The 26725-nt window shown below is 40.5% G+C and overlaps 1 protein-coding gene across 1 annotated transcript in view; it reads right to left on the bottom strand.

Annotated features, from left to right (window-relative positions):
• Nucleotides 1–26725, bottom strand: part of PHACTR1 (phosphatase and actin regulator 1) — a 308164-nt gene that overhangs the window by 101647 nt on the left and 179792 nt on the right. The window contains 1 exon segment of the mRNA XM_039549910.1: nt 22164–22328. Within this exon segment, the coding sequence (XP_039405844.1) occupies nt 22164–22328 (165 nt within the window).

Raw genomic sequence — 26725 nt, forward strand, 5'->3', positions numbered from 1 at the left:
ATTTTAGCCTTAACTCATTTTATACTCATATTTTGACATAAATTTTCAGTTAAAAAAAAATCTCCATTTAAATTAGTTACAAATAGGACCAAGTAGAAATAGCTTTTGATTAAACAGGCATGTTCTCACACTTCGTATAGCCAGCTGTCTATAGCTAGCTTCTCTGCCAGCCATGGAGAGGACCTTGGGCCTTCAAAGATTTGTTCAGTGCCTGAGAAACTTCACCAGCACTTAACCAGTTTCAACAGAGGCTGACCAGGTTTTGCCTTTTTGACAAAGGAGGTCACACAGCTGTTTTCAGTTCCAGGGCATGTTGAAATGACTGGGTGAAGGCCTACATTAATGTTCAGGGCAGCAAGGCTGAGGGGCAAGGTTTACTGAACAAGTCCTGAAAGGTCTGGAAGGCTAAGGTGACTGCTGGGGATGAAGGTCTTGTTTTGCAGAGAGGCATGGTGATCTCCAAGCATGCACAGAACATGACACTGGGAGCAGCACAGGAGCAGCCCCAGGATGACATCCCACTGAACACCACTATGGCAAAGCCCCGGCCTGCCTCAGGCAGGCTGCACGTGTGGAGAGCTGCAGAAATGAAGAGCCATTCTGCACTGCACGGCAGATTGGCAGCAGAGCTCAGAGCATAACGTGGTTTTCTGATTCCCAGCCCAGCTGCTTAGTCATCACTCTGACTTTAATCAACTTCAGAAAGTCCCACCCCTTGCTGCAATTTCTGCCAAAACTGAACTTCTGCTACAAATTTAAGCAGTTGTGTAAGTGTGGCAAAAAGCCTTTGGAGTAGACAGTGCAAACTCCGCAGAAAGAAAAGGAAACGACTGGTGAAAGAGCCCTCTTACTGTTTTGTGGGGGTGTTGGTAGCACCTACTGAGCAGAGCCCAGCCTGGGAGCAAATAAATACGCTTTAGATCATCACCTTAACCTTATACATGAGAACAACTGAGCTCAGCTGAAGACGAAGATCTCAGACAACACAGGAGGTGTCCTGACTACCCTCAATTTGCCTCTAGCAGGGTTCCAACACTGGCTTTGACTGCTCTTCTTGTCTACTGCTCTCCTGGGCTCCCTTTAGAACTAGCAGTATTAATGACTAGTGTAGCCACCTGAGGGAGATTTCCTTTCTGAATTTCATCTACACAAAATTTATCCAGCTAAGATGAATGGTTTCTCAAGAGCTATATTCTGTACTGAGCATTTCTTAAATACAGAAAGCTGAACACTTATCATGCACTGCCTAGATAAAACCTGCAAAAGCAAATGAATCTTGAAAATGGAAATAAAAGTATCTCCAGTGATTTAGAAAGTCTTGCTTGTCACTGTTATTTCTACAGCTCACATATATTTCCTACATATTCAAACAGAGCAAACAAAATAAGCACACTGATTTTTTAATACATTTATTGAAGCAATCTAGCACCCTTGAACTGCTGTGTCTGAAGCTCAACAAATCTTTCCCTTCCACGAACTGCTGTGTCTGAAGCTCAACAAATCTTTCCCTTCATTCTCCATTGAGGTAAATAATGGAGAAGTTTATGCAGAGCAGTGCACATGTGTGTATTGAAGAGTCTGTGCTGGTGTAATAGTCAGCTGTGATTGATCCCATCACCCAAATGCTGGAAAGTCACACAATCATTAGCAAAGGGGCTGTTACAAAAATGAGGATAAGACATGAATTAGGTCAGTAACAGTTCAGACTTAATTTTGTTTCAAATGGCCTGCATTATATTAGGTTTGAATCAGATCTGTGTGCAATGAGGCTAAGGCTCTGGTGACAGGATTTGGTAAATCCTGTCCATTTATCTTATTTAAAATATCTCTTCTCATATAGAATTATGGACACATTATCCAGCCAGCAAACTGCATTTTTAAAGGTAATCATGTGAGTGAAACTTGACTGTCCAAATATTTATGTAAAGAAAATGCCAGTAGTCAGATATGCATGACTGAAATAAATGAAAAATCAGATAAAGAGATGTTTTGCCAGACTAATATTTATGAAAGCTAGGTATACAAAACTTTAATGCTAAAGTAACATATCTATGCCTCTGCTTTAGGAAAATATGATAGTAGGAAAATATCCTAAAGCATGGCTTTATGACATGAGGTGCTCTTTAATTTTCGTTCATTATAAATTACTTAAAGATACAGGGGAGCACTGCCATTTTTAACACCAAAACAATGTCAAAGCCCCTTGATAAGTTTGAATCAAAAATTTTTCCCTCAGTGCAGAAATACTTCTCCCCTCACCCTCCAACTTTGCTCCATTATGTCTCTGAGATCTCCCAGTAGATCTTGAGAAATGCCTAATACTACACAGTATATATACTTTGTGCCTTTGAAAATGCTATATGAAAAAGATTAACCCATACCAAAACAGAGCACATTTTAACAACCTTCTTTATGGCTTCAGCCATAGCAGCTATGTGCAGCTGCTATGGAACATGGCTTGTCCAAGCTCCCAGCAGGAGTCTCTGAAAAAAGCAGTGAGCCAAGCTGCCCATCCCAGACCAACAACTCATAGAGAGAAAAGACAACTAAAGCATGAGACTTCACTAATGAAAAGTCCTTGCAGAGGACTTACACTTGAAAGTGAAAAGAAAGAGGGAGCAGTGTCCGCTGCTTGTAACCTTTTTTCTCAGTTTATTCTTTGAGAAAGGCAAGTTCTGCAGGACTGGTTCTCCTGCTCTGAATTTCATGGAGATTTCTCCGCACAAGGTTCAGAGCAGTTTTAATATGCAAATGCACATCAGCTTCCAGAAGCTTCTTTGAAGATATCACAAAGTCCAATCATGGTATTGCTGCTAGGTTTTCAGTCCCCAGATTATAACACTTTTATCTGAGAATGTGCTTAAATGGATAACGCTAAGTATATGAATTTATGAGTATTTGTTTTTCTGGTCTGTTCAATATCAATTCTGCACTGTCATGAGTTACACACTGAAGAAGAACAATAGGACTACAGTTTTCTTCACAGTATCTGCATTATTCCGACTATACATCAAAAAAAAAAGAATGATTGGCATAGTTGTAACACAAACATGAGAATTTCCAGTAATATTTAATCAGGTATGAAAGCTTAGTGGTAACTGAATAGCCAGCATTTTTGTACATTCCAGACCTAGTCGAAATGTTGTACATATTTCATTGCTAGGAATTTAGATGTGAACTTCACCAGAGCTCAAGCAATATTTGTACCTGAACATGTGATCTAGGCACATTTGTAGCTAACAGCATTATTAAAAATTAATCTTTATAAATACATAATCATATTTCTGTGTCAGGGCAACTTAAGTGGTTTCTGATCTCCTGCTGTTCTTCACAAAATGCTGCAATAATATGTTTTGTCCTTTTCTCAAACAACCTTACTGCTGGTGCTGTGGATAACTATCGACTACCATTAAAGCAATACAGTTAATAGGCAAGAGTTGTGAGGTGTGTGCATACACAGATGGGTAGAGAGAAAGACGTGGAGAGAACAATGTTTTGTAGGTGAGAAGTGTTGCATTTTTTCCTTTTAAAGAACAGTGGTTTTTGGCTTTCCAGTGCCAGTCTATTTTGTTACTAAGTGGTTATTTGCCTGTCCTGATGCAAGCACTCTATATATCCCCCCAGCTGAAGAAGAAGCACGGATTCTATTGAGTATTTTTCTAATTTGAGTAGAAAATTGCAATTATTTTGCCAAATCCTCTAATTAGCAGATGGTATTACAGCCATTGTCGGTCAGATACTTCTCTCAGTACACTAGAGCAATCCCTTTATTCTCAAGCGGGTCACGGACATGTAATCAATGACAGTATTTCCACTTTACTCTCCTGTAATTAAGTAGAATTTACTGAGGAAACAACATGACAAATATAAGACCACTATTAAAATGTTTGAAACCCTGAAACTGTTTTGCTAGCATTGTGATAAAACCAACTCAGAAAAAGCATTATGGATTTTCTGATGGAGCATCCAATCTGCCTGTTCTCATCTTACATACATTTGCCTGAGGTTTGGGTACACCTGGAACACGGCTTTGATGAGAACTGTCATATGTAAAGATCTCCAACAATCTCAAACCCACTTCATTAACACCAAAGTGATCTAATTAACTATACCTACATTATATACCTCTAAAAACTGATGCCACAAAACCACACCTACAGGTATATTTTTAAAGACCTGCTATTCTCAAACAGGAAGGCAGTTCAAATATCAGTATTGCCAAAGGGTTGTTAGCTCCTTAAATCCTACCTTTGTGATCACTGAGGCAAAAGCAGACTGTTAGTTTATTCTCTTGCCTTGGAATCACCAGGAACAGGTCCAGTTAGCTACATCTTCACTACAAACAGAATCTCTTCAAACTGGCCCACTGCTGTAAGCAGCACACAGTAGCCAGGAGAAGTGGGACAGGTAAATACACACGTGTCAACAAGACATCTGAGTTGCACTAAAATAGGTTCATCAGGACTTATATTTCCCAGGAATCCAATATTTAACGTGGGAGTTTCTTTACCTGTATCTGTAAAAAAGATTGGTGCCGGCAGCATCGAAAATGGTGCCTGACTGGTTTTTTATATTGACTCTTTTCAAAGAATTTACTCCATTTCCACCATGCTGCTCCATGTTTTGTAGCCTCCTCGAGCTTAATGCGCTGTGTGCAAATCTGACAAGCTACTCTGTCAGTTTGTACAGTTTCACCTGGCTGAATGTTCCCACCAAGGTCTGAAGTCATTCACAACCCAATTCATTTGCATTGCCCTGGCACTTCACTCAGTAATGCTCAAAAGTGCCCAAGAGTGTCCTGAGTCCCTCTGAACACTGTGGTGCGAAGCAACATCCAGACAAACAAACCACTAGGAATTGAGGTGAAAATTTTCACTTCTCATAAGCTTCTTGGCCACTAGACATTTCAGTTGCAACTAAATCCAATAGGAATTGTTCATTTGAAACTCTTGATGGGCTTTGACAATCCTAGAGAGGAGGAAAGAGCATATGCCTGTGCACATTAATGTACTGCTGAAGGAAACATGCCCTTCCTCCTGAATCTCATACTGAAATAAGAGGAGATGGAAGAATTAGGCACCTTCTTATACAGGTCCAGACACTTCACACTCACTTTACATCTCACTGGTATTATCACAGCTGTATCAAGAAGAGACCTGCAAATCTAGTAAAACATTTTACTTTTTAGAGACTTCTCAGTGTCTGTATTTTTGGGGAGCATTAATAAAATAAGAAAAAAGAGCCTAAATTACTCATGTCTCATTTCAAAGCTAGAAGATGCTGAAAACAGAAACGTACTATTTTTAAGTCCTCCATTGCTTTTACTTCTGCTCAGGGTCATCCAATCCATAAATTCAATTCAAAAGTAACATAAAATATGCATATGTTTACATAACAAAGGCTAAAAATGTTCTACAAATGGCAAGAATGGGAATGGCTTTTAAACTATATAGCAAAAGTAACAAATTAAAATAAAACATGGATAGTAAGAACTAGAACATATACCATTTTATGCCTCTCCAGCTCGTTCCAGCTTACTGAGTTATGCAGTATCTTTTATTTATATATCTCTCTACATCTATATATATTGCCCTTGAATAAGCTGCTCTGGAAGGTTCGCTCCCTAAGTTGAGTCATTATGTGTTTCTTAACACACTTAATCTCATAGAATAGCTGCTCACACCAATCCACACCTAGCACATGCTGCAAAAACGTAATTTTTGAGCTACATATCTTCAGTATATGGATTTCAACTAGATTTTTAGGACTAGAAAGAGAAAAGTAAGAGTGAATGCATGCGAGCATGTGTAAATGTGCAATTATCACATCTACTCACGCTTGTCTTCCTGCCATCTAGATTTAGCCTCTACCTTTGTTCCTCAGGTAGCATATTGTCTGCCTCACACTTTTTATCTTCAAGCACTGAGCAGAGGTTCACTTCAAACTAGGAATCAGCTTGATAACTAAAAGACCTGTACCTGCACAGAATAAAATGGACTTGTAGAACAATGCACTTTAAGGCAAAATTAATGCTTTTCTTTACAATGCCAGTATTGCCCAACCTGACGAATTTAATAGGAAATACCTAGACATAACTGCAAGCAAAATTTGACCTGAAATATCTGAAATAGGGGTGTAAAGCAAAGTACAACTCGATCTTATGTAAGCAAAAGTCAATTGTTATTTGCTGCTTTGTGTTATCCGAGTGACATTGGTGCTAACTATTAAAAAAGAACTGGGAAAGATCACACTGCAAAATAAAATGAAGTGAAATCTTAGCCTAGCACTGCTCTGTGGTTAGCACGACTTTAAGGCAATCTGTGCTTTGTTTATCCTCTCCCTGCCTGCCCACTGGGCTGCAGGACAGAAGACAAGCTGAGAAAATACTGTGAGCCAAGGAGCTGGCCTAGATGCCTGCCTGAGATACCTAAAGGCAAGCTTAGCTTTGGACGAGGCCCTGATGGTTGTCTCTTACAGTTTCTCTGTGGGAGATATTCTCTGGACAGATCCAGGACTTCCGCAGGCATTTTACCTGATGTAAAAGGGCTGAAATGGGAGTGATGAGTCACACCACGCCTCTTGTGCATGCTCTGCTCCTAGCATGGGTAAGGTCTTCTGCTGTCAGTTCCTGCAGTGAACATAATACTGTCAACATCTGTCTGGGACACCTCTGGCAGGAAGAACTGGAGCCTCAACTTACATTGCATTGAGGAAGCTGCTATCTGACTTAAGGATTCTCCCATGATATGCAGCATGGAAAAATGAAACAAAATTCCCCAGAGGTGCACTCTGAGCAATCTCAAAGCTACCAGTATTAAAAGGATAGAAAACAGCCGAGGTTTTAGTAAAATGCAGTGGGCCACTGGCTGCAGAGGCTATCCTGTGGCACAAAAATGATTGCAGGCACTTGGAAAGAAGAGACAGATCAGTATGCTCATGTTAGCTCAGGGTTGATTCCAATTTTTAAAAACCTTATCAATTTCCTAGCCTAATACTTAGTGAAATTTAATTAAAGTGGTGTTTGAAATCAAGTATTTCACCATATTATCAGCTACCCACTCAGTACAACACTGCTCTCGTCACAGACAGACTGATTGTGGTTTATACAGCACTTGCTGCTTCTCCACAGAGGGCTGATTGGTCCCATGATGATCATGCTCCTCCTGATTTCCAGCTGTTACATTTCATTAAGAGACAGCTAAAACTGCATCAGTGGTTTTCTCATATTACTTTTCCACATAAGCAGTTGGTTCGATTACCATGGGGATGCCAAGAAGTCAGGAACAGGATGAGAGGGTGGCATGTGAGAGAGAGTCTCTTCCTACACAGAGGTAGTCCCACTTCAGAAGACCTCGGGAAACACTCTCATGAGCAAGTCACAAATGAAAATGCCTAAAGATCTCTTGGAGACTAATGGGACCAATGCATTTACATTATTCAAGAAAAATGAAACAGGAAAAATTAAGCAAACAATGAGAAATCAGCATTTTGTAAACAATCTATTTGTTATTCATCAACATAATTTTATTCCACAGTTATCTCCTCTAATAAATGTGTGTGCCTTTTTTGTGTTATTCTTTCCTTGAGAGCATTACTTAAAATAGTCTGCTCACTATTTGGAGTGTTGTAGATATACAGCAGAAAGCCTCCTGCAGAAAGTCTTCGCTACATTTTTACAGAGAGTCAGGCCCGTTGTCACTGAAGGTGATGAGATTTTACAACCGAGTTTAACAGACAAAAGGATGCCCTATATCATCTGCTGCAGGCAGGCACTGTAGTGAACTTGAACATGGGCATAGATTCCAGGGGAAAAAAGTAGGACATAAGCATATATACATATACAGGTTTTACAGAAATAGCAAGCGTTAGATGAATAGGGAGACTCTACCCTACTTGCTGCAGATCAACTGTAATATGGATCTAGGGCTCCTGAATATTAGCCCTCTTTTTATCCAGCTTCTCTGCAGCACAAGAGGCATCATTAGACCAGCAGCAGAAGTACTTTGCTTAGCCCATACCTTGCCACATATGCTTGAAAAATCTATTGCTTTGCTCATCTTAATCTACAGAGAGTTTCTGACCAAGGTCACACACCACTTATTCATAATATGCATACTGGTACCATGTTTGCTCTGACACCAGCTAAGAGAGAGCTCTGCTCATCTGGAGATACTGCTGGGTTTATTAGATAGTGCAATCCTCAAAGCCCCTCTTCTGTTTCCCTCATTTATCTGTGCAGTGAACTATGATTTGGCCTGTTTTCAATTAGCACAGAAGGGGAGCGTCTCACCTCTCTTCCCCTGTGGCTTTTCTATCCTGTGTATTTGCAACGTTCACTTTTATAGCCTTTCCTTCGAGGGATGCAGGAAACAAAACGGACCAATATAACTCATACTGCAGTGTGGGGCAACAAGGTTGCTCCAATATACACAGTATTTCCTGGATGAAATGATGTTGCCAAGACAACAGATATCACATGTAAAAGCCACTCTTCCTCAAGGCACATAATTCCACAGATAAATTCTGAAGATCTGGTCAAATACAAGTTCTTTCTTTCGGTGGTCATTTTGATGATGAGGACACTAGGAGAAAAATGTCATGACTATGCTGAAGAGCTCACAGCCAGTTCAATTCAATAAATGAACCAGTGCTAGAAGACAAATAAATGGTGAAACAGTTATGTCTTCACTGGCAACAGGGGCTCCAGGCCTCTGGAAACCAGTGCTCAGGTGTCAGCACATGGGATCGCCAATGGGATGCTGTTAATGGTTCCTGACTGATGGGTAGCAGTGGCTGGCTCAAGAACTTCTACAAGAGCAGCTCAGCTAACTCCTTCACAGCAGATGGAAGAATATTAAAAATAATGCCCTGACCAAAATGTGAATTAGCATTAATTTTGTTAATTCAGTGGCACTAATTTAAGCCTCAGCTGCCTGCATTCAGAAGGTGTGACATTATGAATGACACAGCTGAGGCTTGGCTTGATCTAAGTGCAGTCACTCAAACGAGGGCAGCTGAGTTAAGCTAGTCTCACAACCCTTGCAGTGAAATCAGGAAATGGACTAATCTGCTAGACTAACAAATGGGGGGATTTTGATTGGTTTTGTCAGCTTCTTGCGGTGCATTTTAGCCTGCAGGAATGCTGTCTGCACATTAATGCCAGAAACACCACAGCGTCACTGGCCTCTCATTTCAGCACAATGCCTTTGCAGATTCTGATGCAAAAAATCAACATCAATATTTAGAGGTAGCCATTTCAAACTGGAAGCTTTCTGGGGCGTAAACATCACATATAAATAAAAGATAGTGCGTGGACTTGGTTACTAGCAGGGACGAGTACCTGTGCCAGAGCTCCTGCATTGCTGCTGCCAGGATGAGAGAGTTCTGTGTTATGGAGATCAACAGTGGATGCCTGACTGACTATATGGTCAGTTCAGATCCATCACTAATTAAGAGTAGCTGTTGCTGATTTAATTCTTTTAATTTATAAACCAATACACATAGATTTTCTGTAATAATCTTCCCACGACAGTTCTGCATTTGCCTGCCTGCAGAGGAACCTCCAGATCGCTCTCAGGGTTCTGATCCAAACCCTGTAAACACCTGCAGAGAGCCCTTCACACCCTGGCTCTTTTCAAAGCAAATGGAAGCATGAGGACACACAAGGATTCTCCACTGATCATAGAATCCCAAATTATTTCCATAAACAGTTTCTCAGAAGCTTCTTATTCCGATGCTTATCTTCTTACAGAAGGACAGTTGACGAGAAATGTTGCAGATATTCTGGAGTTAATACTGAGGTTATAAGAGGATGCGATGTGTGCTGCCACTCTTCTAAACTCATTGCCCTAATGTCTTGGGGTGACGTTATGATGTGTATCCCATATTGCTGCCTATGCCCAGAAATTAAAAAACAAGAAGAGCCAAAGTATCCTTTTCCATAGCAGCCAGCCAATGTCTTGTTTTCTCCCATTCCTTTCTGCATATTTTTAGCAACAGCAGTGGCTTTCTTGTCTTTATCTGCCTTCACTGGCAATTCTACTACCTCTTTCCAATTTTGGCAAACATTGGTCAGGACAAAAGATCATAAATTTGTAATGTTTCTAAAGTTCTGGAAGGCTGGCTAGGGAAACTTGATCCAAATTGCCATTCCTAGGCTTGTGATCAGACAGCAAAAGATACAGGAAGGAGAAACCCATACAAAATTGTGTTTCAAAAGTTCTGTTCCTCATGGAATTATTGAGGTTTTTTTTCCCCCAACTGTAAAGAATCCTTCAGCCTGAGGAGCAAGATGATGTACAAGAAGCCAGTAGGCAGTGAGAAAAAATGCTACCACTCAGGCACATGCAAACTGTAGCCCAAGTGTCAGATATCTGAGTATTTCACTCAAAGCCAACTACATCTTTTTTTAAACTGATGTTTAATCTACCTGTAGCATATTTTCTTATTAGACAGGAAACTGGGAGGAATGCTACTATGACTACTTAATACAGACTTGATCCTATGCCCACAAAAACTAGAGAGAACCAAATGATCATTTTATGGGGCTTTTGATCAGGTCCATAAAGCACACAGGCTATTAGATGTACATGTACAGTTTTGAAAATGTAAGTGCCAGTACAGAAGTGTAAATGCAGTATTGATTCTTGATGATAGTGATAGAAATTCATGGGCTTCAAAGTGTCTTGAGGCAGAACTTAACTACAAAAGGATGCTTTTAAAAATATACGTGCACACCCTGGAAACATTCTGCCAGCAGATATTGTTTATTACTGCAAAGAGCTGATCACCTACTGAGTCCAACAGTCTTCTTTTGGGAACAGCACCTCAGAAAGGAGATTGTGCAGCTGGCAGAAGCCTTCTTGGCCAATCCGTATGACCGAAGGCTTTGGTATTCAGCAGTTCCTGCCAGGCACCCTGTGCTCAGTGAAGACAGAGGCAGAATTTATCAGCTTCAGCAGGAAGAAAATCAAACTCATTGCCAACCATTTTCAGCACAAATATATGTCATTGCCTTCAGGCAGAAGCATATCTGGGCATTCTTTGGTCCTTCCTCAGAGTACTTCTTATCTGTGCACATTCAGCTGTCAGCCCCATGCTACTTTTAACTACAGAATTAATGAAGAGCACATGGAGACCAAGAGCTTCCTGCAAAATAGGGGGAGGTGAGCCATTGGTGTTTTCAGATTCAACTGGTAGCTAGTGGCACTCAAATTCCCTATAACTTTTCTTTTAGAATAGGTAAACAATGCTGTTGGTTAAGTTTAAAAAGTTATGATTCACCACAGCAAAAGAATGATTTTTACTGCCTGTTTTGATAAATAGAATTGTTTGGGATTGCCAGATTAACTTGGAGAGATGTAAATAGAACTCTGAGTATATAAAGGACCAATAGTGTTAATTACCAAATTAAAACCTTTCAAAGAGGAACTAAGGTCTGTCCTTCAAAAATGCACATGCACATACTCATCTGCAAAATTAGAGACTGAGATACTCCATTTTTCAACCTAGAAACATATACCTGAAACATATACCTGCTACTACTCCAGCAAGAACAAAAGAAATTGTGGGTCATGTTCAGCATCATGGATCTACTCTACCACTACTTTTATCTAAGAGTGTGGCATATCCTGTATGTAATAAGCAATTCCGTTGCAGTTAACAACAGATAGCCTATGTCTTCAGCCTCCACAAACAAACAGTAACCAAAATAAGTCTTACTTTTAACTACTTCTTTGTACAGACATCATACTGTGGAACTGAAACATTCATCTGAAAGTGTATCAATAAAGCAAATCGTTAATATTAAAAAAATCTGTACGTTTCTTTGAAAAGTGAGTTTAACTTCTAAAAGGAATGAGTAGTGTTCCCCCATGCTTTTGGTTTCCAAGATTTCCTTCAACATTTTAGAAATCCTTTTTATTACAGTAATCCAAAAGTCCCTCTGAATTACTTGACTTTGTGAGCTGCAGATCTGAAGAAACTTTACATATGGAAAGACTGACCAAAAAAAAAAATAAAAAACCTGGTCAAATTGCAGTCAAGTCCTGCAATACTTAACAGTCCAATATCCACACGTGTTGTTCGCCAGGACTCATGAATGGAGGTGTTGCAGTGCACGTGGCAGTGGCCACTGCAGCAGAGCATTAGGAGGATTGCTGGACAGGCCTTCAGAACACTGAGGTCTAATCCTCACCCCTTGGTTACGGTGAGTTCCCATGTTCCTACTGGTTCTTAGTTCACGTTTTATTGCTTTAGGAATTCTCCACCCAGTTTTATCTACGAGTTCATGTTTATGTATTTCCCCTAGCTGCTTATGTATTAGTTCCGGAAAGTTCTCCATTCTTCAATGCCCCATTGGTCTACTCATGTAATTCCCTCCCTTAAGTTATCCTTATTGGATATTCCTCTGTTGTCTCCCCCCCCTTAGTCGATCCCCATTGGTTGTTTCCCTTTGTTCCACCCCCTTATAAAAGGCTGTGTTCTCCCTTATCCCTGGTCTTTGTTCCTGGACTCTCCACCTGCTATAAACCAGCTGGAACCTCTCGTCCGTTGCCTCCGCCGATGTTTTTACACCACGTTTGTTTGGGGCTCGCTCCTTGCGAAGGAGCCAGCTTTCCCTGCAAGCTGCAGCTGACACCAGGGACGTCTGCAGCTGGACACTGTGCAGCCCCAACAGTGTCACCGAGGGCCTTCGTCAGACTGGGTCCTTACACGGATGCCTCAGCAGCAGAATTTGGAAGAGAACACAACAGCTTTCTCTCTTCATTAAGTGTTCTTATCATCACCTTGGACTTCCTTTGCCAGTCCCGAAGGCAGTCCAAGTAGCCAGGTACAGCTTTCACCAAACAGAGCCTCTAGAATGCATCTCTTGTGTCACCTCAGGTTATCTCATCTACTCTTTCCTGCCCATTAGCTCCTGTATCTACTTACACAGTGCTCAGGAAAAGCAATCTGAATTGGTAGTTCAAGGAGGTTCACCAATACCACATTAAACACTTATGTGGACACTTTAATTCAGAACTAAATTTGCCTTGATGAATTAAAATAAAATGAATGAGTTTATGAACTGCATAAACATCCGCCCAAGGGTTTATGTTGTTATAACTAATCTGTTTCATATTTATGGTTTAAATAATTCAAGTTACAATGTATAAACAAGTCCTTGAATAAACAAGACTTAGACCAAGATTTCTATGAAACTGTTCTTCATCAAGCTATCTTTGATTTCCAATTCATAATCTGTTTTCCTATTAAACCCCTGTACACAGGGCAATTCAGTTTCTCTTTCTAGCAACTATTTATTTTTCCTCAACATACTAGCCTCAGCATCTCTGGAAAGAGGTCATGAAGCTTACGGTTTTGTCTGAGTGATTGTCACCCATGCGTCAGGTCCCCATGGACCTGGAATTCTCATCTCTGTTGCCAATACCCTATATATCCAACGGTATGTGCCTTTTTAATGCAGCTCATGGACATGGAAATAAAGGGCAACTACCGTGATTAAAATATCCCATCAGGTTAGACCCACTGAGCTGCATGCTCACACGACCATACCAACCCATTTCCCAATCACAACATGGGTCACATGTCACAGCAGGACTCACTTGAGGTACTGCCATGCTGGCCCTGGGGATTCCTGCTTCATTTCCCCCCTGCAGGAAACACTGAGCGAGAGCAAAACAGTATTCTAGGAATAAAACTTCCTCAACAGCACTTCTCAGCGAAAGCATCATTGTGAAGACAAATTTCCTCATGGCTTCGTGTCACTGTGAAATGTGATTTTTTCCTGTGCCTTTATAGAGGCAGTGAAAACCTAAAGAACAAAAGCCAGCGGTCTGAGAAATACTAATTATTATCCATGCTTCACATGCAATCTAAAAATAAAAAGCAGCTTCAACACATTTTGTTGTTAAATGAAATAATTCTAAAATAATCCGTAAGGACCCAGTCTGACGAAGACCCTCCATTCATGAGCCATGGCAATAGAAGCTGAGGATATACAACAACTTTTTACACAAGAATGAGCTTCTTCCAAATATATTCTCTCTCCCCACAGCTAGATATTCCATTATTGCTGATTTGTTGCTAAAACACTTAAAATATTTCCAATGGAGCTTGTTCTCTAATCCATGTATCATGAAGAAGCTTATGCTTTAACAGCATCTATTTGCACTCATCGGAATTTGTACTTTTTCTAATGGATTAATTGTATTACACTATTTTAACATGAATGCACTGTTGTAGAGTTATGTCACAGCATTAGAGTTTGGGTGGCCTCATATAATCTTCACACAGCAGCTGGAAATGTAATTAGCATAAAAACCAAACAGCCTCATTAAACATCTCTTTCCTGTAAGAAGGGACACATTTAGAGGCCTCGTTTCACACATTCCATTACAGCTGGCACGGGGCTAGAACAATCCCCAGACTCATTTTTCAGTCCAGCTAAGCAAAGTCCTCTTCTTAAATCCTGGAAATATTCTGCAGCAAATCTCAGGAAGACACAGTGATACTGCTCTGTAGTGGAATACATGCTCCCAGGGGAGTGATTGTTTCCCCCATTTTTGAACTAGGAGCTTCCAGTCGGCAATTCAAGTATAAAAATAGACAACTGCTTTCACAGCCTTCCTTGTACAAATCAGATCTGCAACTTCTGAGTTCATTTCCATTCTTTTAATCTCTTTAAAATGACAAATCTGAAAATGCTGACAATTCAAAATACCAGCAATAGAGAGGCAAATATCACCCATCCCTTTCCCTTGCTATGAAGTGTCTCCTGCCACTCTCTTTGGGCTGTTTATTTAATTGTGAGGCTGAAAATGACCACTGGCTTTAAAAATCTCCGTGAATCCTTGGTTCCACAGCAGTAAGCAGATATACAAGATAGTTTTTCTCCCTCTATAGAATGGCAAAAGATGAAATTTTTAAAAAGTTGTCTACAGTTTTGCATGAATTCTGGTACATTTTTCTGGCCAATTTCTCAAAAGACATTAAGGAAATGTCAGTGCATACCAAGAGAAGTTGTATGCAATCCTAGAATTTTTTTTTCACTTCCAAAATTCAGAATACATCAAGTGTGCAGTTTTGGATCAATGCAAAAAATAAAACTGTGTGTGGATTTTAATTTTTATTCAGTCCTTGAACACAAGCAGTGTAATACTTCAACAGATCCAAGATACAAATGTTTTCCTGTCTACCTGGCCATTTTATATTTGAAATTCAGATTTTTAACTATACAAAATAATATCTAGTTCAAATTTCAAACAGAAATGTAAATTTGCATAATAACTCTTCTAAGATTCATCTAGAAAACACTGAAATATAATAAGCTTATTTTTTGGATTTTCCTTCATGTAAAAATATTTGCTGCATTCAATGTGCATTCAGGAACAGCCCAAGTTCCTCCAAAACGCTGCTTTTGTCCAGACAATGAGATTTTATGCTTCCCTCAAAAAAATCGCAACACAGTGAACACAGCAGCCCTTTCTAACTCTGAAAAGTGGTTGTACTGCTGGTTTTTAACAAAGCCAGAGCTCTTTTTTTTGCAAGTTTGGACTAAGTTTTACAACAGTGCCATTTTTCTCTCTTCTCCCAAAATCTTGGAAATGATCAGTGATTTTCAGCAATGCCTTAATGCTCTATGAGCTGCTCCAGCACAGCAAAAATACCTGGCTGGGACCAGCAGCTGTATCACCTGCTCGCTGTTTCACTTCAAAAGGGTCACTGGGGGTTTTACACAGAAGTATTTACAGGCTTTGTCATGGAAGAGAACAGGAAGGACTTCGGGGTATTTCAGGCTTCAGGGTGACTTCAGACCCAGCTATCCTGGAGGGGACAGCCTGCTCACTCTCTGAGTGATTCAGAATTCAGAATTGTATTTCCAAGTCATCAGAATATGAGCGTCAGGGAAGAAAAAAACATAATTACTTCTGTTCTCCATACCTAAACCTAGAAACAGTCTGGCCTGAAAGTATAAGAGGAATTCTAACTGAAATATTAATACCTTTCATATGGGATCAAATCAGATATTAAATAAATTCAGAAGAACAGAATGGGACCATAAAGTGCTTTAAAACAGTTACCCTTATTAGACAATGATCCAAACAAAACCACTCTTTTCAATGAAATTAGAACCTCTGCAGATAGATGTCAAATACTGGCACTTGGGAAAACCACATAAAGTCCCTCACCCTGTAGACCACCTCTGCAGAAGTAGAGGCAGGGGTGAGGGCAGGCATGTCTGCAGGCTGTGCTTCTCCTTTGTTTCTCCAGGCAAAGGTCTCACCTAAATCACATGACCAGTTTAATAGCCTAAGGGTTTTATGTGAAAAAACTCAAGAGGCAATTACTGGCAAAGCAGAAGGTTTAAGAGAAGCACTGGCAACATATAACTGAATTTCTCCCAACTGGAATATTCTGGAAAGAAAGGTTCAAAATATTTACCTGTTGTAGTTAGAAATAATCACCAGTAGGAATCAAATGATCTGGGTATGGTTTATGAATAACAGTTTCTTTAATTGAACAGCTTTACCACATTTTGTTTTCTTCTTGTTATTCATCAGAAACAGTGAAAAATCCTTGCCTGTAAGTGTTGCCAATTTAAGCAATCCCCTCTGCTGACTGGGAGACTTAAATTACATAAACACACTGAGAAATGATTTCTTTATATAGCATCTTTTAAAAAAAATTCTGGTTGGAAAAACCAAAGCAACAAGGCTTAACAAGTGGAAAAAAAAGATTTGGGCACAAAATTAATATCTGTTTTAAAGCAGATTTTGGGAGTGAGGCAGATAAAGGTTGGATGAGTTGACTTTGTTGTGGCTCACTTACTATCTTTAAATGGCTTGAGTGAAAGCAAACGGAAGAGCGTGTTATACTCTCCATAAAAAGTAAACTGAAAAAATCCACATGCTCCCTTTTGTGGCATTGTCTACAGTATTGCACTTAAATCTTTAAATCCAGAGTGCAGACCTCATTTATTACTATTTAACAGAGGAACTGCTAGCAAGAGAAGATTGTCATTCTCTGTACAGATAACTATTAAAAGAGTCTTAAGGCCCTTAGGCAGCAGATCAACCCACAAACCTGCACTGAATGTCCTTTCTCCCCAAGCCAACTGATGATGCTTGGCTCACAGTGGTCTGCCTTTTGGCTCTTCTCATATTCTGGTCTACTTCAGCCCCAGTCTTTATCCCTTCCAACTCCCCAGTCCTACACCTTGAGACAGGTTCTTGAACACCAACCCCTACAATGTTACCTGAGCCAATGAAGCCTTAAATGAAACAGGAGCAGGTCTTCCCTATTCTCAGTAGGGACCCCAAGCATGAGGCTGGAAAGTCACAGTTGTGTCCTCCTCTGGTCACAGAACACGACGTGGCTCACTAGCTCACCCGTGGGTTTTGGGATGGGAACTGTGGCACCAGAGGACTGATATGTGATCACTGCCGTGTGGAAGAGGATTGTAAGTATTTCTAGGAAGGGAGCCTGGGACACAAATAAAAGGAGGTTTCAACATATCTAGGAGGAAAGGCTGAGTTGAAAAGATTTCCTTTTCTCTCTTTAGTATTAGTGGTTGTCTCAGACTACCATCTACTTGGCAACAGAGCTGCTGAGGAGCTTTCCTCTGACACTCTCTGCTCATTGTACAGTGTGCCAATGTACCTAACCCAAACATTGCTGAATCCTTTGCTCTCCTACTTACAGCTGAGCTTTCTTTACACCCTTTAATTTCTCACCATTTCCTGCTTTCCTCATTCCAACCAGTGTCCTTCAAGTACAAGTTACATGCTTCCTCCTCCCTTTTGCCTGAGCACTGCAATTCAGGAAGCAAGGATGGGGAAAGACATACGCACCAATTCTTTAAAATGAAGGTCACCAGAAATGGAAATGACAAAACAAGACATTTTTTTCTACTCAAACTCCTCCAGCAGCTGAAAGACTTTTTTTCTGAAAGGTTGCAAACAGTTGGCTTTTGATGAAAGTGGTGATAGAAACCTTCAATAGTATTTCAAGTAAGCACAGAATCTATTTCCCCTAAAGCTTCTTTATTTCAGAAGCAGTTCCTTCTCCAAAACATCTCCAGGAAATGACATTTCAGCATGTGTATGGCACTGCAATAGAACAACCACATACCCAGGAACATTTTTCAAGTTCACAGCAAGGTGAGCAGAAGATTAAGGTATTAAAAAAAAAGACAAAGGTCTAGCAGAGGAGACAGTCAGCTTGCTCTCTTGCTCTCTGCTTTGCTGATTCCCACAGTGCCCAGTGTGGCTTTTAAAACTTTGACCAGTCTTCTAGAGCCATCCCAGCTGTATCCAGCCAAGGAAATGTGCTTGGGAATAGAAAATTCTGTTTCTTCCTGGCTTCTTCTGCCTAGGTGAGGCTGCTCCTTGTCAGCTCTAAGAAACCATCCTCTCAAAAGATACAATCTTGCCATTTAGAATTTTGCCTGTTCTCCCAACTTTATCATATTTCTCATTTTGTTGAGGGGGCCTTGGTCCTGCATGGAAATAAAGGTTTCCACACTTTCTGTAAAAATCTTAGTAAGTTTAAAAAACATACAGCATACCTTTGACTGTAGCATGAATAGCAGTGTGGCAGAGTTTGATTTCTTTGTCTAACTCCCTGTATATAGAACTTCAGTGTCAGGAGAGTTTATGTTGTACTGTGGGAGTTTCATCACCCATCAAGGAACTTTCAATAGGATCTTCTGGGATAAAATGATTTGCAATTCTGACACTGAAAACCACTTTGTGCTGATAGGAACTTCACTTCTGTCCAGGAGGAGAACTAGTGTGAGAATTAACTTGTTTCTGTTCTGGCTGTGGTACACTGGTGTCCCTTACATAGTGTAATCTCCCCGTTTTTCTGAGATTGAGCCTGTCCATAGCCAAAGCCCATCTTTCATTCACAGTGCACATTCTTTACAGCTCCTTAACACACCACCTTGCAGCGGAAGAGGTTGCTCTGATCAAACCCCACGGCTCATCTGGCGCTTCCCATCTGCAAACAGATCACCCTATCCATAATCTTTTCTACATGCTCTGGCTGCTTTACAAAATACCTAATGATGATCTCACAGACAGGCCAGCTGCAAGGCAAAGGCATGAGACGTCTGCATCAAAACCCAAGACTCTTACTTTCGTCCTAAGGCAGCACCAAGGCACTGTCAGACTTTTGACCCTTCTGCATAGTCACTACAGAGATACCAAAATCAATGTAACATATAAACTCTATGAAACACAAACATCCTTTTGACCTTCTGCTTGTCAGTGACAATCCAGTAACAAAGATGGAGGATGGGGGACTTGTTATGCTCAAATATCACAATTTGAGTATTGATGTGCTAAGAGGACTCATCTGTAATAAGCATAACATTGAGGTCCTCCATCAATCAAATTATGTATTTATTGTCTGTCTCACCTTATGCAATTACCAGGTGTCAGAAAATAACTTCTCCTATTACCTAAAAGGTTTTTTTGACCATTGACTGCTGAATTGTATTTTAAAACATTCATATCTGAATAAAGAAGCAGAGCTTTTCGTCTGATAAAGATATGGATACAAAATGTTAGCACTTGGAAATACCAAGAAAAAGGCAACCTTTCAACCTTATATATCAGCGTGACTCTTTCTTCCTGTCCTCTCCCAGAGAAGAACCTCCCATTAATTTCAAAGGAAATTTCATCAGATTAGGCCATATGTTTTGACCCTTACTACTTTTGACATTAAAAATAATTGAATCCATTGTTGCAGCAAGTAAGAGCCTAATAAAATACTTATATTACTATTTATTTTTTGATAATTACTGATGTTCTGTGCAGGTGGGAAAGCTTGGGTGCATGCCTGTAGGACACTAATGGGAATGGGGTTTTTTTCCAAGTGTCACATTTATCAGTGCACTAGAAGAAAATAAGCCTGTATTATGAAGTTTCATGCTGGCTCTCATTATGCCATCCCACTAGCTTGTCCTTTGATTTATTATAAAAATTAAATATATTTTCTCAGTGAGATCAGAGGTATTGGACAAGAGGTCATGGAAATGCTGGCAGAAAAATGCTAGTTTTCCATGTGTCACATCTTTTGTACTACACATCCAAGGTTCAACCAATGCTTCTTAATTGCTCGGGCGTCTTGTAGGATGCTGGTGGACTCCTGTTCCCCAGGGCTGGGGATGATGGAAACTGTGAGGTCCCAGCTCTTGCACAGTTCAGAAGTAAATCTCTATCTCTGACTTCCACAGGGTGCTCAGCAAATTTGACATTCTTGTCAATTTTGCTGCATTTAGTAGCAGCGGGAGCTGACAGGAGTACCAATTTTGCAGAGCAGCTGCAGGATACTGTTAACTTACTAGAATTGAAAATTTAAAAAAAAAAAAAAAAAAAGTTTTGGATTCAACTGAGATCAAATCCAGTACTGCGACTGACAAATGTTCCTGAAGACCCAGCTTTTAAATTAGTTTTTCAGACACTGAACTCCCTCTTACTAGGAGAGAAGATATGCTGGCATGTCTGGTAAAACTTCCTATTCCTCTGAGAAGAGAAAATACATGTTTTCAGTCTGGTTTTAATCATTGTGTACTTTCCAAATATTTTGGTAATGGGGCAAATCTAAGCAATACTTCTTGTAGTGCCCAGAGCAGACTATGGAGCCATATTCAATCCAGCTTCAAACTAGACAGTCTAACCACAGCAGTAAGCAGCTCAGTCTCACCTCATGGAGCTGGAGAAACCACAAAAATCATCAGTAGGCAGGCTTTGGCAACCCGTGGTACCTCCTCACATGGTTATTCTCCTAGTTGTAACCAACTAAGCCAGCACACTGAAACTAGATTCAAAGTAGTTGTCCCCCCAGTGTGCACATATCCCTAAGAGCTACATGGTTTTTATGGAAATCCTGCTACACTACACTCTGGTTATGACTGATGCAGAACATGAAAGACAAGTCTTTTGTTTTGCAGAAACATGTCACTTTTCATGACAATAGCTTCTCAGCTGTCAAGTCAAAAAATATGATCATCACTCAGAGTAATATAGCCATCTATTCCAGTTCATTAGTTTTTGGCTGACGAATCAGAAAGCAGCTTAAACAGCACACAGTAAAGAACTCATTCAGGTACAAACCCTGGAAACACTTATTCTTCATTTAATCTCATTCAAGAATTCACACTTAGTTAAATGAGATGTCTCACCCAAATGTGGGCCATTTTCAGGAGTACAGGATTTGGGGTGCCACAGTTACACCCAAGTACTGCCTAAAAGCTTCCACTGTGCAATACACAGGGCAGAAAAGCAACTGGGTGGTAACTCAAGCCTCTTCTGGCACTTGAAGGAGCAAGATACCTGCTGCTTTCTTTCTAGTTCTAGTGAGAACAATAAGAAATCCAGAGAAACTTCATGTTTTCTCACAGATAATCCAGGCTAAAGACTTGCAGAACCACTTGTAGTAATTACTTGCCATCATGAAAGAACAAAGAAAAGAAACCTAAATAGATCACAAAGCTTTCACCACATGCATCAGTGCCTGGATCTGGGATTCTTGCTCAGACCAATTTACAATATAAACCCACTTTTTTACAGTTTTCCATAATTACAAAGGGTTTTGAACTAGGAGTGTGAGAAAGCAATGGCAGAAGGATGGGTGTGGCAGGAACTGAGATTTGGTTTTCTCCAAAAAACAAGTGACACATCATTCCTGCCCAATGGAACGAATAATTTCTGGTTATGCAAGTTATTCAACACAATGTCAACTTCTTCATCCTGTATTTTTCTCACTCCTCTATTAGCACTCACAGGAACTTAAATGTGGCTGAATCGACCACTAGTATTATCTTTTCATAAAGCTTTTTCCTTTATTCATAATCTGCTGAATCAATATTCAAAGATTTCTTCTGGGTTACGCTCTAGCTCTAGTAGCAGAACTTGAAAATACAGCTTTGGTGAGCTGCTGCTTTAGTTGTAGTGCACCCACTGTGTTGCTTTGGGTTTTTTTAAAGAAAACATTGGTAACAAAGTTGAAGATCTCCGTTTAGAATCTGATGAATCTCTCCAAGCCAAGCTCCAACTGTTGAAATAGATATAAACTGAGGCTGTATTACAAATGGTCAGCCTTGATGAACAAAAAGTTCCAGATTAATAAACCGGCCCCAATGCAACAGTTACCTGCTGAAGTGTGCTTAAATTTTTCACTCTTCTTCTTCCTCCATTTCCATGGCTTAAAAAGTCTCCCAAGAGTGGCAAATTTGCTTCTTCTTCTGATTGGAGGCGTGTGAGTCCCAGGTACTAGAGAATCTGAACGCATTGCAGCCAGTCTTTCCACCTCTTCAGCTGTAATTTCAGCAAGAAAAAGAGAAAAAAACAAGGAAGGTGGGAAGTGAAATAAATGCTTTAATAACTTATCAGAAAACCACACAGATGGCCAAAATTTTTCATGGACACAGAGAACCATAACAAAGGGAAAAAGTAGTCCTTATTATTTTAACATTATTTCCTTTTCTTTCAGTGAAATTGTTAATCTACTGTAAAGAACAGTAGTAACAACAAGATTCAACAGGAATATGGATTATTATGTTATAAAAGTTATAATTTTAAACAAATTGTTCTACATTGCTCTAGATAGCTGGCAGTTCAGCCATCAGCCACTCCTGGGGAGGTGTGATAGAGACTGGGGAAGAGAAAGCTCAAAAAAAAGGATACAATATAATTTAGAAGAAATATTACAAGGGTTTGGTTTTTTTAAAATTGCAATGGAAAGAGACATTTCCTTTAACTAATATTTATTAAGAGCAAAGACCCTGATAAATAATGACCCTTTGGTACCATTACCGTGTCCATTAAAATTGCTTGTGTTACAAAAAGGAGCTACATTAGGAACTTCCTAGTAAGAGAGAGGGTGTTAAAAAATCACAGAATCATAGAATTGTTCAGGGTGAAAAAGACCTCTAAGATCGGGTCCAACCATTAACCCAGCACTGCCAAGTCCACCCCTAAACCACATCCCCAAGTGCCACATCTACATATCTTTTAAATCCTTCCAAAGATGGTGACTGCGCCACTTCCCTGGCAGCCTGTTCCAATGCTTTACAACCCTTTCCATGAAGAAATTTGTCCTAATATGCAATCTAAAAGCTCCATTGGCGCCACTTGAGGCCATTTCCTCTAGTCCTGCCACTGGTTACTTGGGAGAAGAGGCTGATCCTCACCTGGGTACACCCACCTTTCAGGCAGCTCTAGAGAGCAATAAGGTCCCCCCATAGCCTCGTTTTCTCCAGGCTGCCTGAGGTACTCATGATGAGACCTGTGTTCCAGAACCTTTACCAGCCCTTCTCCAGCACCTCAGTGTCTTTCTCGTAGTGAGGGGCCCAAGTCTAGTCCCATTTTTCTGCCCACTCACTGCCCTCCAATTCTTATGCTTAGCTTTTAACATTTAAACTTTTAATTTTGGGTTTTAATACTGTCCACACTTAGGGTTGAATTCCCTTGAAGGGGATAGAGGTTTTCACTGAGCTTCTGTTCTTAAGATTTCAGTTTTCTGCAGCCTTTACCCTGTAATACATCATAATAGTCTCAATACTGAAAAAAAAATCTGAAGAATTTAAATTACCCTTCCTACCTGATGAGAACAAGAGAAGTCTGGGGATGGTCACTTGGCGCAGTTATACTGCATGGTCCCCCCCATCTCACATTTGCAAGGAAAAATTTATGCTGATAGTTTTGGGAAATAATATCCCTGTGACTAGATGCACAGAGAGAGGAATGCCAGGACCACAAAGAAAACACCAACAGAGAGAAGGTACCAGCAGTCCACAAGAGAGGTTGTCTCTGTGCGGCAGCTGCCAGGGATGCAAGAGGGTCTCCCTGCCCTGGACTGAAGCATGCAGCTCTCTCCCTAAAAAAAGCATCTGCATAGTTCAGTCAGCATACAGGAGGGGGGTTTGTGTGTGGTTTGTTGTTGGGGATTTTTTTTGGTTTTTTTTGTGTGGTTTTTTTTTTTTTTTAAAGTTACTGCCTTTTTTGTTGTTGTTGTTTGTTGTTTGTTTTTTTGTTTAAAGGGATACCATTTCCTGGGCTTGTGTTGTCATGTGACACTGCCACTAACACTGATTTGAGTGGTTTGCACACACAGTCTGGATTCATAAAGACAGGATGCAGATTGTCACCTCTCTTGCTCTGAAGACAACAGACTGGTGTTTCTATTCACCTCTAGTACATTAAGTATTAACCTCAGGCATGAACAGGGGCTCAGGAACCTCCGCAAGAACACTGCTTTGAAGGGATGAGCACGCCCACTCTACACTGACAGAATCACCAGAGATTTTGGCTGGCAAATTCTTATGTATATCAATGGAAATTTTTTCGAGGCTTTAAGTGAGCCAAATTTAGGTTGGTTTTCATGGGAACAGCCAGAGACGCATTTCTAACACAAAGGAGGTTTCATTATCAGAACTCCAACTGAACTACTATTTGAGTCCCTCAGGTTTTTCAAGAAGGTTGGTCATTTTGTTATTGCTCTTCTGTTTGTTTTGAATGTTAACACGCAACACAGTCCTTTTTCCTGTAAAATATCAATGCCGGATACAGCTGCCTGTAACTTCTTTCTGAAGAAGAAAAAGCTAGCCAGCAAGATAGAGTGAACCCAGCTGTTGCAGTAGGAATGGTTAAAAACTGCTATTCTTTGGGGTAATGGAGAGAAAGACAGACCTTTCTGAGAACATCTCTTTTCAATTTAAAGCAGAGGGAATAAAAGATAATGCGGCCAAAGCACTTCATTCTGTTCCAGCTCTTTGTGCCTGACTGCCTGGAGAAATACCTTCTTATCCAAAGAACCCATTACAAGGCTCTGTCCTGTGCAGGGGCTGGACATGCTGTATCAAGGCTGGGAATTGCCTGGTTATGCCAAATAAACCATATGGGTAAAAAGAAGAGGAAATCAGAAATTTCCTTATCCTTTCTGATTTCACTGGAACCTGCTGGGCCTTGAAGACCAGCACAGGGTACAGACCATTGCCCTCTATATGCAGACCCAAAGGGACCACACCTTTTCCCCTTCCTCCATTTTTAAGATGCCTCTAGTTCAGCATGTAAGATCCCACTGTGTTCCAGTGCTGTGATGTTTTAGAGATGCAGCTAAAAGTAATGGGCTGGTATTGTCTTTGCTGCCTTATTTGGGGGATACAGGAAGTGGCCCATTGAGCAAACTGGGAATGACACACTACTGCTGCTGCTGAATTAGGCTTCCTGCTGAGAAACCTACAGCTGAAACATATTGTTCTTCTTGCTGCTCACCCTCTCCCCTTTTCCCCATCACTGAGCCAAGATCTCTGCTACCCAGGTGCCTTAGTTACTAAATCTCAGAGCTGCAACAACTTCTCTTTGATAGCTGGTCCTAACTGGTATTTCTGAGGCCATTCCCTGGAGAACTGACACCCCTTAAAGACACTCTCCTTTCACAACATACACACAGCTCTGTCCCACAACAGCTGCGCCCTCATGCCCCTGGGGAAGCTTTTCCCACTCAGGGTAAATGAGTATGGATTTACAGTCAGGCAAAACTAACATTAGAGTCAAAAAGAATTTACCCAAAGGGTGAGTTCACTGAAAGCCAAACACAGTGTAAAAACCATTCCCATATTTTGACTGCTCTTCCCTGAATTTCAGTAATGTCTCACACACAAATCTGTGGCCTCAGAGTCCTGCAGTGCCTGGCATCAGTCATGAAAGTGGCCTTTCTCCTTCATCCTCTCCAAACACACACACAGTTCCAAGCTAATGCAAGTAACAGCTCTTTTTCCTTCTCATTCGCATTTCTCAGAAGGACATGATTTTTTTTCATGAGAAATGCTCTCAAGAGCACTGCTAATTCAAAGCATAATAATCACTGGCTAGGAATAAACCACATTAGCATAAAGCCATGACAGTTTTAATACAGCAAGAATAAAAGCAGACCACAATGCAAGAAGTAAATGCCAGAATTCTGTGCTCCTCTCTGCTGCTGCATCTTTTGCTCAAGTTGGCCGGATTTCTCTGCCTTTTTGGCTCATAATGACTACTGACTGGCTGTGGGCTGTGACACCCACTGCTGACAGCAGGCTCCGTAGGCTGATTTCACACCTTTGCTGTTCCCAAAAAAGCTGGTACTTGCAGGAATGGAAAGTAACCCAGACCTTGCACTCTTTTTCTATCTCTTTTGCCTTCAAAGAGGAAAGCAGTCCCAGCAGTCCCAGCCTGATCAGTCTGCTGAACTGGGAGAGGGAACTGCCGTGTGCATTAGTACCTGTAATCACACTGCTGAGATCTCATCTTGACACCGGTGCCACAAATGTGATGTTTATGTCTTACAGTTGCTGCTGATACTCAGTGCTTTTGGGAACTTGTTCTGATATTTTTCCAGGATCTGAGAGATCTTTCTGAGACACAAAGAAATACTGGGACCTGCACTTATGGCAAGAGGGTGATGCACTCCCCCCCCCCCCCCCCCCCCCACTGTCTTCTGTCCAAGCTGTCATTCCAGAGTTAGCAATCGGGAAACCAAACCTGAGAGTTTTTCATAGGCTGTTTGGCTGTGAGACAGCTCTCAAGATTTTACTGTAGTTCTTAATACTCTTGAAATCCATATAGACTTTATATAAGGCTTAAGCAAGACTTGAGGTTTTAATGAAAAAAACCCACCACAAACTGAAGTACTTTGCATCCAAGTAATATAAAAAAAATTTTACTTGTTTGAA

This window comes from Corvus cornix, chromosome 2, assembly GCF_000738735.6.
Source record: "Corvus cornix cornix isolate S_Up_H32 chromosome 2, ASM73873v5, whole genome shotgun sequence".
NCBI classification, from domain to species: Eukaryota; Metazoa; Chordata; class Aves; order Passeriformes; family Corvidae; genus Corvus; species Corvus cornix.